Here is a 12,488-nt window from a genome sequence, read left to right on the forward strand (position 1 = left end):
ACACTACTAATTTGAGAATTCCCATAGAATGAATGGATAGAGCCACACGTGCAGCCACCTTTCCATTTACAGCAGCTAAGTTCTCGAGATAGGTGCAGGACCCTTTGGACAGTTGTGGCATATCATGTAGAGATAGGACTATCCCTTTAAAGGGGTTGTCCCACAAAAAATATTCTACATTTTTCAAATTAGTATAGCTAGAGTTATTCAGTAAAATGTATCTGCATAACACCACCTACAGTTTTTTTCTTGTTTCATCTGATCAAGAAGGCCTCACATGCTTTGTTTCATCCTTTACCTGCCTCCTGAGCGGTGATATGGAGAGAGCTGCAGCAGAACGGCTATGACCCCTGATCTGCAGCGGAAAGGACGCTCCCCTTGAGCAGTCAGCTTGATGTAAATTTAGCAGAGAGAGATCTCTGGAACCATGTGAGGTACAGGGCTGGTTCCAGCTTTGTTAGAAAGAGATTGTCAGGTACTATATGATTTTCATTATTTACATTACTCATGAGATAACCCCTTTAAGTCATTGTGCAGCCCTAAAAGAAATGTTGAGAATTTCAAAGTGAATATTTCATGAGCCCTAAACATGTGTATTGGAGATGCTGGTTGGGTTTGCAGAAATTCAGATCAGTTCAGCACTAATTCAGGGCTGAGTAAGCACTAAGAAGATTAAGGGTTCTTTCCCACACCTCACTTAAGGCCCAGAACAGTATGTAAGAGAACAAGGAATCTACATGTTCTTATGTCTTTGTGAATGTTGTATGTACTGTATATACTGTACTGAAATACTTGACGGAGCTCTGTGCAGACAACTGTGTTTATTAGGCCGCACATTAATCCATTCCTACAAGCATCACTTACATAATATTGTCCAGACCTGCTCTTCATAACCTAAAGGGAACTGTTTAGGCACCTTCACTAGGAGGAACACAATTGTAGCCCATGCCCATGAGATGGGAAATAAATGAATTGGCTCCAAAGGGCTCAAAGTTCTATTCCATTACAAATCCATTCTAGATCAGAAGTTAGAACAGGCCAGCCCAAGCATTCCAGAACTTGCTACAGTGAGTTAATATCCTTACATGACCCTCAGCTGACAGATTTCCACCCTGAGTGCAGCCAAAGAATCTGCCATATAACTTACATATTTTCAAATCTCAGTGCAATTTATTTGGGTCCTATTTAGCTTCTCGGTTCCAGCAGCTGGTTTAAGTGTTTGAGGCAGTTGTGTCATTTTTTGGAGAGTCGTTAAAAAGGCAAGTCCAGCTCGCTGAAATGTCTAACCCTTTCCATGCTATGCATTGTATTAATAGTTTTAGGACTTGATTCATTGCATTACCTGATGTTAGAATGTTACATATTGTATGTCATAGTTCAGGTCTAACATGCTTTACTGGCCAGTTGGAATACAAGTTACTTTGCCATGACATGACAAAATATGTTGATTTCTCTCTACTTTTTTATTATTTCAGGGAAGATGCATCAATTTCCAAAGAGAAAAGAAATCAATGCCACCTAGATACCCACTAAACAATGCCTCTCTTTATACACCTCCGTCCAGTCCAATCTACACACCACCCCATAGCCCAAATTATACCCCTTCTCCTCCAATAACTCCACCACCTCAACCAATGCAATCTCCTCCACCTGTTCCGTCTCCAACCATCTGTCTTCCACCGCCACCCTTGGCTTCACCTTCATTCAGAGCTCCACCACCCAGCAGGCCCCCTCCTCGACCTTCACTATAGATTGCTATGTGCAGCCTTTTATCTCCAGTACTACTGGGGATGCATTTTGAGAAGTTCTTCATCTTGAATGGAAGTGGTACTCATTGGAACACCATTGACCCAAAACCATTATCTAACCACTCATAAACTTTAACTGAATTGCGTTGTGGATTCATCCTCACTTATGAAATCCTGGACGAACTGCCATCTCTACATATATGTGGTCAACTATGGAAACCATTGATGTATTGGGTTGACAAAAGAAGATTGAACTGAATTTCCCCCACTCCATCACCAAATATAAAAAAAAAAAAAAGTTCTTTATCTTACCTCATTGGTAACAAAGAAATAACTTGGCTATGGTCCAAAAGAGACATCTAGATGAGGATCCATTGGAGAACAAGCCTAATTTGACAAGTTTAAGAAAGATTCATTATCCTTATGAAAAGTTACCTCTGAAGGAGCATATTGAGAGGCTCACAGTAATGGGAGTTTCTTTACGTTCATGTCGTCTTATAAACTGCGTCTCATTACCAAAATATGTGGGGTGGTCTTTATAGAAAACAAGATATGAAATAATTTAATTGTGAAAGAAAACTGTATCAACTATTGACCACTATGGAACAGTTTTGAAGATAAATTAAACTAATTTCATAATTTGATACATTGGGCACATTATTTTAATGTATTCAAGATGTTCCTTGTACAAAAATCAAGAAACGACAGCACCTACTGCTAATTTCAAAATATAAACTAGACTGTGGATGGCTTCATTGGTTTCCTGGTGGATCACAATGAGCTATGAAGAAACCAGAGTTTTTTATTCTTCTTTCAGAGTATTGAAATGGCTTTGCCATCTGTAGGTGTGCACACATTTAACCAACAAGGAAGATTTACAGATTGTCATCTTCTTATTGAGGTTTCAATGGAAATATAAAGTGAAAAGTATTAAATCCCATCAGAGAAAGGGATTCTACTCCATAAGAAAATTTATGAGATTGAACAGAAGGCTGGACCTTTGCAATGAAAAGAAAAAACTGCTATAGCAGATTATATGAAAGATTACTTTGGAACTTCGCAATGCGTTGCTGGGTCCTCTGCCATAGAGGAATAATGGGTTAACCAATAACATGTATACACTTGCATTGTCTTTTGAAATAGCTGTAATGTAGAATATTGCTTTTGTAGTATAGGGGGGCACTGGGCATTGCTTATAGGGGTAATTTCTTGTTTATCATCTGCTTTCTTTTTGGAACACAAAATTCACATTACATGTTCACTTTTATTTTACAGTGATGACTGCAAGTTGCAAAAATGTTTATTTATTTTAGCAAAATATGGTGAAATATGAGGAATGTGCATGAAATGGAAGGAATCTGTGAAAGGGGGAGCGTTAAAAAAAGAAAGAAGTAAAATTGATAACGTTATTAAAGGGAATGTGTCATCAGAAAATTACCTATTGTGTAAATCGAGTTTTTTTAATTATTAACTATATTTTTTTTTTATTTAAAGAAAAAATATTTTTTTTCCTATGGCACTACCTATATTATGGAAAAATCCTAAAATCCTGCAGCTTCCACACTGGACACTAAGGAGCACATTTATTAAGACTGGCATTTTAGATGCCAGACTTAATAAGCTCCTGCACTGGCGGTAGATCTGCTGAAGTTATGTAGAGGCGCAGGACTTCATAACTTCAGCGGATCCACCTCCACTTCTAAATGTCTTACATTTGGACCTTTTTCTACGCCTATCCTGTTCCCTGCCCACACCACGCCCACTTTTTTAGACCTGGCGTTAGCGGGGAATTCTTTGTCCTGCAATCTGCGCCAGAAATACGCCTAATTTAGTCGTATTTGGTTGAATAAATGACCCCCTAAGAATCATTATATATATAGATTTTATAACAATACAATAGGTGATATATAATTATATATTTACCCCTCTCTACACAATGACCTCTGTACAGGTCACAGAACTTGTCTAGTAGCTCTCCCATAATATTCAATGAGTTCCTTCCAGCCTATGTGGCTGCTATAAAGCATATCTCAAAATGCTGTTATTTTTTTTTAAATACGAGCAGAAAACTAAACACATTTGTAAAAAAATGATATGTGTCAATATCTGGTTTTAATTGGCCAAAATTTTTTAGGTGATAAATTCCCTTTAATATTTGCTGTTTGGTATGCAAAGTGGAGACTAGTGACAGTGGAAGTTTAAATGGAAAGAAAAGCATAGCATAAAACAGACGGAAACATGGTGACAAGGTGTACTGTAGGAACCTTTGCAAACAGCTTGGTAAACTTATTTATCACAGATAGTAGGACTGTGTAACTGTTGTCTTTTTAAGATATCTATGTTTGTGCCAGTGCATTTAGTATGGACTACTTAACTTTAAAGAAGACTAAACCAATAGTCTGACTATCATTCCCTGTTATTCGCAATTTCAGGCTAAGGAGAGGATGAAAAATGTCCAGTTCTGAGAAAATCCAGAGACATTTACAGATTTTACAGATGTGTCACTGATATCAGAAGCTGCTTCACAAGCTTTACTGTCATAAGATGCCAACATTGGCTTACTGCTCTTTTAAACACAGGATAATCTATGATGTTTGTGTGTAGTGTTAGATACCTTCATTTCAAGTTCTTTGTTGTCTGCGGGTAAGATAGATAGTGCACCTTTTCATATATGAAAACTTATCACATAGCAATCTTTTCCAGACAGTTTTAAATTATATTAGACTCCACCAATCCCATAACAGTAGTCTTGCTGTGTAGTCTGGACATCCCCCTGTAACAGCAGTCCTGCTGTGTAGTCTAGAGAACCCCCTATAACAGTAGTCTTGCTTTGTAGTCTGGACCGCCCCCTATAACAGTAATCTGGCTGTGTATTCTAGAGAACCTCCTAAAACAGTACTCTTGCTTTGTAGTCCGAACCGCCCCCTATAACAGTAGTCCTGCTGTGTAGTCAATACTGCCCCCTATAACAATAATCTGGCTGTGTGGTCTAGAGATCCCCCTATAACAGTAGTGCTGCCGTGTAGTCCAGACTGCCCCCTATAACAGTAATCTGGCTGCGTAGTCTAGAGAACCCCCTATAACAGTAGTCCTGCTGTGTAGTTAAGACTGCCCCCTATAAAAATAATCTGGCTGTGTGGTCTAGAGATCCCCCTATAACAGTAGTCTTGCTTTGTAGTCTGGACCACCCCCTATAACAGTAATCTGGCTGTGTGGTCTAGAGAACCCCCTATAACAGTAGTCTTGCTTTATAGTTCGGACTGCCCCTTATAACAGTAATCTGGCTGTGTAGTCTAGAGAACCTCCTAGAACAGCAGTCCTGCTGTGCAGGGGCGTAACTACCATAGTGGCAGACCATGCAACTGCTATGGGGTCCAGGGCAAGAGGGGGTCCAGTTGGGATCATCTCCTCTTCTACTGGAGGTTAAAACTTGGTCAGGACTCTACCCTCTAAAGCAGGGTTTCTCAACTCCGGTCCTCGGGAACCAGCTACCAGTCAGGATTTGAGAATATCCCACAGAATAAATACCTGTGGTAAGTCCTGATGCATGGACACTAATTATATCGCCTGCTCAATACTGAGGAAATCCTGAAATCATGACTGGTAGGTGGGTCCTGAGGACTGGAGTTGAGAAACCCTGCTCTAAAGGAACATCTTTTAGCAAATGAGGCAGTGAAATAAAAATGGTGCAAGGGTCATTGAAAAAGGTTTAGGCAGAAACTCTTCTGTCCTGTGTGGGGGGCTTGGTTTGATCCTTGCTATGGGGCCCTTACTTCTCTATGTACGCCACTGCTGCTGTGTATTCCAGACTGCCCCCTATAACAATAATCTGTCTGTGTAGTCTAGAAACCCCCTAGAACAGCAGTATTCATTTCCGTGTACCTCAATATAATGTCAGTTTGTGTAGTCTTCTCCACCTTCTTTAAAGGGGTTTTCAGGATTTTCTGTGGATTAATCCTCTTTATTGACTATATGAAGAGGCTCCAGTGCTCCGTGAGCACTTAGGCCTCTGCCTGGGCCATGTGGCATCACATTCATTGGTCACATGGCCTAGGCGCAGCACAGTCCCATTTAATGTAATATAATGTTCCCATCAGCCCTGGCACATTCATCGTTATTTACAACAGAACCTGGAGTAAATCATGACTAAAATATACTCCAAGCTCCCTTAGATTTTATTGTGGCGCACAATCTGCCGGAGAAGTCAGGTCATTTATGATGAGTCTTGCACCTTGTCATAAATTACATGCCTCCTCCAGCAGCACAGGCCCCATCAAGACCGGCATAGCACATTCCAGTCTTATTAAATCAGGGCCTATGTCTTCATTATAATAACTATTTAAAGAGCATCTTTCAGCAGATTTGACCATGTGAAACTGCTGATAGCACTAGGAGGGGGTTGGGGAGAACAGGTCAACATACCTTTTTTGGGGAGCTTTTCTCATCAGGATTATTGTGAAAATGAAATTTTATTCTCCCAGATTCTGTTCTTTGAAGTGCCAAGAAAACTTGAAGAGCCTCCTGCATTGAGCTGGTTATAGCCCCTCCCCCTGCTCTGAGTGACAGATGTAGCAGTCTCCAGGTTTGGATACTACAGACATTACTCAGAGTAGTGGGAAGGGGCTGTGAACACCTGAATGCAGAGAACACTTCACAGTGATGCTCCGCCTCCTGGCGACTTTCAAGAACAGAATCTGGCAAAATAAAACTTCATATTCATACTACTCCTGATGAGAAAAGCTTCACAAAAGGTATGTTCGCTACGCGCTACCCCGGTCCTACTTAGTGCTATCAGCAAGTTAGCATGGTCAAACTGTTGACAGACTCTCTTTAACTGTTTTCCTTTTGGATTACTCACTGCTGAATGAACATTAAATCTTGTGGCCAAATACCAATTTCCCATGTAATAGATATCATGAAGATGAATGATGACAAACTGTTGTCAGTGATCAGTCTCATATGTCAGTGTTTGCAGTTTTCATGTAATTTCATTTTGAAACCTTCTATATTGTGGACTTCTGCAGTTGTCCTGCCTCTGTTGTAGAAAGCATACAGTGCTCCTATAACTGATTTTACTTCATGCCTGTCTAGATAGCAGATGTAAGATATTTTTTCGCCCAAGCAGGACTTGTCGTATGGAATATTGTCATACAAGTTTTCCTCTTACTGGAATATGTTAGAATATTCACTATCCTTGTACTGACAAACAATAAACTGTTATATTACCACGGCTTTCCTGGCCTGAGATCTTTAATGAAATAGTTTATGATGCCAAAGAAATCTTTATAAATATGTTTTTAATTTCATATTTATTGGAGTCTATTTCACAGCTCTACATTTTGTGTCTAATACCCCAACCAGGAGCCTATCTATGATATAATGTGGGTATTCCAGCTTTGTTTTTTGTTTTTTTGCAATACTTACAGAGACGGTAGACGGAGATTGATTCATATAGCTTCCTATATAAAGGCGCATATATCAACAACAAAAAAATTCACTTAGAACATTGTTTAAGTATATTACAAATTAGAGAAAAAATCCCGCCTAGAGTGGAGGCACCAAACCCCCCAACAAAACTTCAAGTACATAATTCCCATTAATCGGAAAATCAACAGGTGTCTTCTCATAAGCTGCTAATGTGCACAATAAGTTATTCCCTACGCAGTTTCCTGGGCGGGTCATGATGACCACTACTTGAGCATACAGGTGGGCTGCAATAGCCAAAAGAATCTGTAAATTCCCAATTGGCGGGCACAACATAGGTGAGACATAGGTAAAGTAGTAAACTATTCACATCACTTGGGCTTTGACAGATTCTATGGAATAATAATGTTTCTAGGTGGAAATTTGGTAGTTTAGGTACAATTTACAGCTATCTGTCATGACCAATTATTTCTAAGGGGATGCCAAGAATACAAGTTCTTATGATTCAGCTTGATCTTGTGCCATATGGAGGCCTAGTTAGTCATATTCACTACAGGGTGAACTATATCCAGCCAATATCTACAGTAGTACTTGGCAAATGACCAATATGTGACAAACTAATTATTCCAATATTATTATTATTAATAACTTTTCTTGAACCTCCAAAGCTGTCCTCGGGGATGTAACTTTTTAGGATGCAGATGTTGCAGTTGCCCAGGCCTTAAAACCTGAGGAAATTCCAAAGATCCCTCTGACCCATATATGAAGACCAGTACTATAAATTATGGATGATGGTTGAGGGAGCCCATCATGGGTTGTACACTGGGGTCCAAAAGCTTCAAGTCATCATCACTAGTGCAAGATGCTCTCATGACGATGAAATATATCTGTACAGATTCTGCTGGCTTTAATGTGCCTGGAAATCAAAATGTGATATTTTGGCTAGATATTTAGCCAAGGAAACTTCATGTATTTTTTGTCTTCTTTTACATCTCAAATTCCCAGCAAAGGTCAGGGCATGGATCAGGAATGAGCGCTATTGTTTCTTTGAATTGTACATATTATGCAGTTAAAATGAGGGGAAAACACACCAAATGAAATTAGATTAATATGATAAAAGAATCAAGAAAAAGAAAACTTCAATGGAACTGATGAAGATAGGTGAGTGTAGTGCTCTGCTAACCTTGTCAGTCCCATAGACTGTGAATGGAGCACATACTTGGTCATTGCTCTAGACAAAAAGGGAGCAAGAGACCCCCATTCTCATGATCCTGAGGGTCCCAATGTTTGCACACCTATCAACTGAACACTTAACACCTATCCTGTGGATTATGGTTAAAACCCCTTTAAAGTTTAGTAAAAGTTTTTACGAAAGTTATTTTCTGTGAAATTTGATATGGAGAGTGGCATGGTCTGCATCAGTCCACCTTCATGCTTAACATCTGGCCCATCTTCTCAAGACAGAACGGCAGCAAGCGATACAATGCTTAACAGGTTCATACTTTTTACATGATTGTCAGGCAGCGTATCCCTAGCAAACATTCCGCCTCCAATTATTCAGGTCTTCAGTTTAAGACTAAATTAGAAATGAGCCTTTAGAGGAGCTTGGCAAGATTCAAGGTTTAGTTTCCTTGATATTTTTATTGTTATAGTAATCCGATTTTTATGAAATAATCTAGGTGGAGAACACCGCTACTTATTTTTTCAATTTATTTATTTTTTGCTCAGTATAGCAATGACCCAATTACTTTTCATTAGACTATGTATGAGCCTCCAGGATCTCAGTAACCCCCATGGGACAGAGTAAAAGGCATCTGACAAGTCTTCGACCAAGGCCTATTGCACACGACCATATGGCTTTTTCAGTGTTTTGCGGTCCGCAAAAAACGGATCCGCAAAAAAAAATAGGGATGACATCTGTGTGCATTCAGTTTTTTGTGGAACGGAACATCTGGCCCCTAATAGAACAGTACTATCCTTGTCCGTTATGCGGACAATAATAGGACATGTTCTATCTTTGAATGGAACGGAAAAACGGAATGCATACGGAGTACATTCCTTTTTTTTTTTTTGAGGACTCGGAACGGAAACAAAAAACTTTGTGTGCTGTATTTACATGCATGCAGCGATCTCCTTCATTGTATGAGGATGAGAGATCGCTATTGCCATCGCTCCTCCTCATACCGGTGCATTGTTTTTGGGCAGCAGATCGCGGTTTAGACTGTATGATCTGCTGCCCAGAAACAATCATTTAGGTGCCTGCACTAACGACAGGCTCACCCGATGAACGAGCGTTTTGCTCATTCATCGGGTGATCGGTGGCACATTTACACGGGCAGATTGTCAGGAACAAGCATTCATTTCTGATAATCTCCACGATATTCGGGCCTAGTTACCCATAGCAACCAATCAGATTCCATCTTTCACTTTTCAGAGCTCCTTTAGAAAATGAAAGGAGGAATCCCATTGGTTGCTAAGGGCAACTAAGCCAGTTTTCCTTTACACCAGTTTTATAATAATAATAGTCTCTGTTCATTCCTACTCACATAGTGCACTCTCTCCTCGTTGTTGAAGACAGGTTCATAAGAAAGTCTGTGGAGGACTTTTTATCAAGACCGTTTTTTTTTTTCACAGTTCTTGATTATCTCTGCGCTACTGGAGGATGCGCAGAATTTATGTAGATACGCGTTTGGTGCAACTTCCCGCTGGCTGTTTGGCAGTCTAAAATCTACGGCAGCCTCCTAGCTGCCATATATTTATGTCTAATTTACTCCAGAAAACGGAATAAAGACTGAATAAAAATAAATGTGGCGGGTCTGCCCGCGTGCTCGGCACGCCCCCTTTTCTTAACCCTTCTAAAAAGTGGGCTGAAGGGGGAAAAGTCGAAAATTCTGTCCCAAAAAAGCATGTGGCGAGTATATAGAATAGTAAATGTCCTCCTATGAGACCATCCCGAGTCTGTCTCTTGCAAAGGAGGGACTGCTTCCATTTCCTTGTTTTGAAAATCGGTGGAGGTCTTAGCACTCGGACCCCACTAATCAATACCTTTGATATGTCGCTCTGACATATCAAAGGGTTTCTTTAAGTACAGGTATACTTTAAACTACTCGGAAAAAAATGAACGCTGATCTTTGATTGGTTGATAGGGGCAACAAAACAGTCTGACTATAAACTTTGATCAATTAGGCCCATAGTGTTCTATCTAAACTTAGAATAAAATGTCATACAATTCAAAAGCAAAATAAAAGAGCATTTACAAAAATTTCAGCATTTCATGAAGATTTATATGGTGGATTTTTAACAATATTTTGGAAAAGTGGAGTTTTCCTTTAATTTAGAAGACTAGTAAATGGCACTTACTCATTATCTCAAGCAAAATCCCTATTCCGCTCTGCCAGTCAAGCCTGCACGTAAGAAATAACTCAATATTGTATTTAAATGCATTTGTGCGCCAAAGAGACCAGCATAATGAGAATCACATTTCTGTAATAGTCGTCTGGCTGCAGGTTACAATGAACCGAGGGCACTGATATATTTAGGCTGAGTTCACATCACCATTTAGCTTTCTGTTCTTCTGATCCATCAGAAGAAGAAGAAAAAAAAACTGGATCCTGTAAAAAATGGATCATGTTGCATCCTTTGGCATCCGTTTCAGCCATTTCCGCCTGAGATCAGTTTTTTTAGACAGAAAAAAAAGTCCTGAATGCAGTACTTTTTTTCCATCTAAAAAAACGGATCTCAAACAGAAATGGCTCAAACGGATGCCAATGGATGCAATAGTATCCATTTCCTGTTTTTTTTTTTCTCTTCTTCTGACAGATCAGAATAACAGAAAACTAAACGATGATGTGAACTGAGCCTTAGTACACTGTAATTCAATCACTTTTTAGTTTTTCTTGCTTCCGTCACTCCTTTAAAGAGGACCTCTCACCAGTGATGGTCAGTTCGCAGTGTTCGCCAGCGAACACAGGCAGGCTGCCATCTTTAGTAAGGTAGACTCACCTGGCCGGCAATGCACAGGTAAGCCCATTACCTGTGCCGGGAGCCGGTCTGAAATCAAATGCAGTCACCGGGAGCAGGCAGTTCCGAGAACAGCCCGATGAAGGCCCCAGCGGTTGTTCTCGGAACTGCCTGCTCCCGGTGACTGCATTTGATTTCAGACCGGCTCCCGGCACAGGCACAGGTAAGGGCTTACCTGTGCATCGCCGGACGGGTGAGTCTACCTTACTAAAGATAGCAGCCCGCATGTGTTCGCTGGCGAACACTGCGAACTGACCATCACTACCTCTCACCTCTCCTGACATTCTCTGTGTAATAACAATTCTGGAACATCTTTTCTTATGACTCAGTCTTGTGCCATTCCTTTATTATTCCTGCTAGAAGTTATGAATAAACTGCCATCTGGGTGTTACCAGTTGGAGGTGTGTCGCTGGCTCTGGCAGCAGTGTTTGGATAGTTTCCAACTGTGCAGGGTCACAACCCCAACTAGCAAGTCATTCATGAACTTCTGGTAAGAATAATAGTCATAAGAATAGATGTTCCAGCATTGATATTCCATGGGGAATGCACGTAGTTACTAAAACAGATGTGTTACGAGAGGTAATATGTTATCTATAACTTTATGCTTTTTTCTAGATTTATTAACCACCCTGGACATAGCTGGAACTTTCTAGATGTTCTGTGCTGCATTTTGTTACTTTTTAAATCTGATCTATTGTGTTTTTGTTTTGATTTTTATATTAAAAAGTATTAACAAATCCTGTCTATTGAGTTTTGTACATGTTCAAAATATAATAATAATATCGATAATAATAAAAAAAACATCAATGGAAATTTACCACTGACATGTCTGTAAATAATACATGTATATGCGCCACTTTCCAACGTCACAAGCTGAGGATTACACAGGGATAGGTGGTGCTGCATAGGCACTGCTTATCTCTTCCTGCAAGGGTTGTCTGTTACAGATCACTCACAGGAAGTTGCTTCTTCTGTGCCAACCATTGGTTTACTGACATGTTGTGCTTCCTGTCTCTTTAAAAAAGAGGTTCCTCAGCAGCTGCAGTGTGTATTCCAGAGTTCTGTGCCCAAGCTGCTACAAATCTACTAAATAAAGATCACAAATAGTGCAGACCTTCTTTTTGAAAATGATGAGGGACTTACTATCTATTAATCAATAGTGGCCATGGGTTCTCCCTCTTGCACTTCAAAAAGAAGTTCTGCAGCAACTGAGTTATTTATTTTAAAAAAACAATGATAAATTCACAATTCGGCACCATCTCTGATTTGTAAGAAGATGCCCATACACATAACCCA

At 39.9% G+C, this 12,488-nt stretch overlaps 1 protein-coding gene across 2 annotated transcripts in view; it reads left to right on the forward strand.

The window, feature by feature from the left end:
* ANTXR1 (ANTXR cell adhesion molecule 1) overlaps positions 1-6,979 on the forward strand; it is a 207,805-nt gene extending 200,826 nt beyond the window's left edge. For both annotated transcript variants that reach the window (XM_044279268.1, XM_044279269.1), the window contains one exon: positions 1,476-6,979. In XM_044279268.1, coding sequence (XP_044135203.1) covers positions 1,476-1,751 — 276 coding nt within the window. In that variant the 3' untranslated portion in view covers positions 1,752-6,979. The remainder of the gene's footprint in view (positions 1-1,475) is intronic.
* The last annotated feature ends 5,509 nt before the right edge of the window (positions 6,980-12,488 follow it).

Source organism: Bufo gargarizans, chromosome 2, assembly GCF_014858855.1.
Source record: "Bufo gargarizans isolate SCDJY-AF-19 chromosome 2, ASM1485885v1, whole genome shotgun sequence".
Taxonomy (NCBI): Eukaryota; Metazoa; Chordata; class Amphibia; order Anura; family Bufonidae; genus Bufo; species Bufo gargarizans.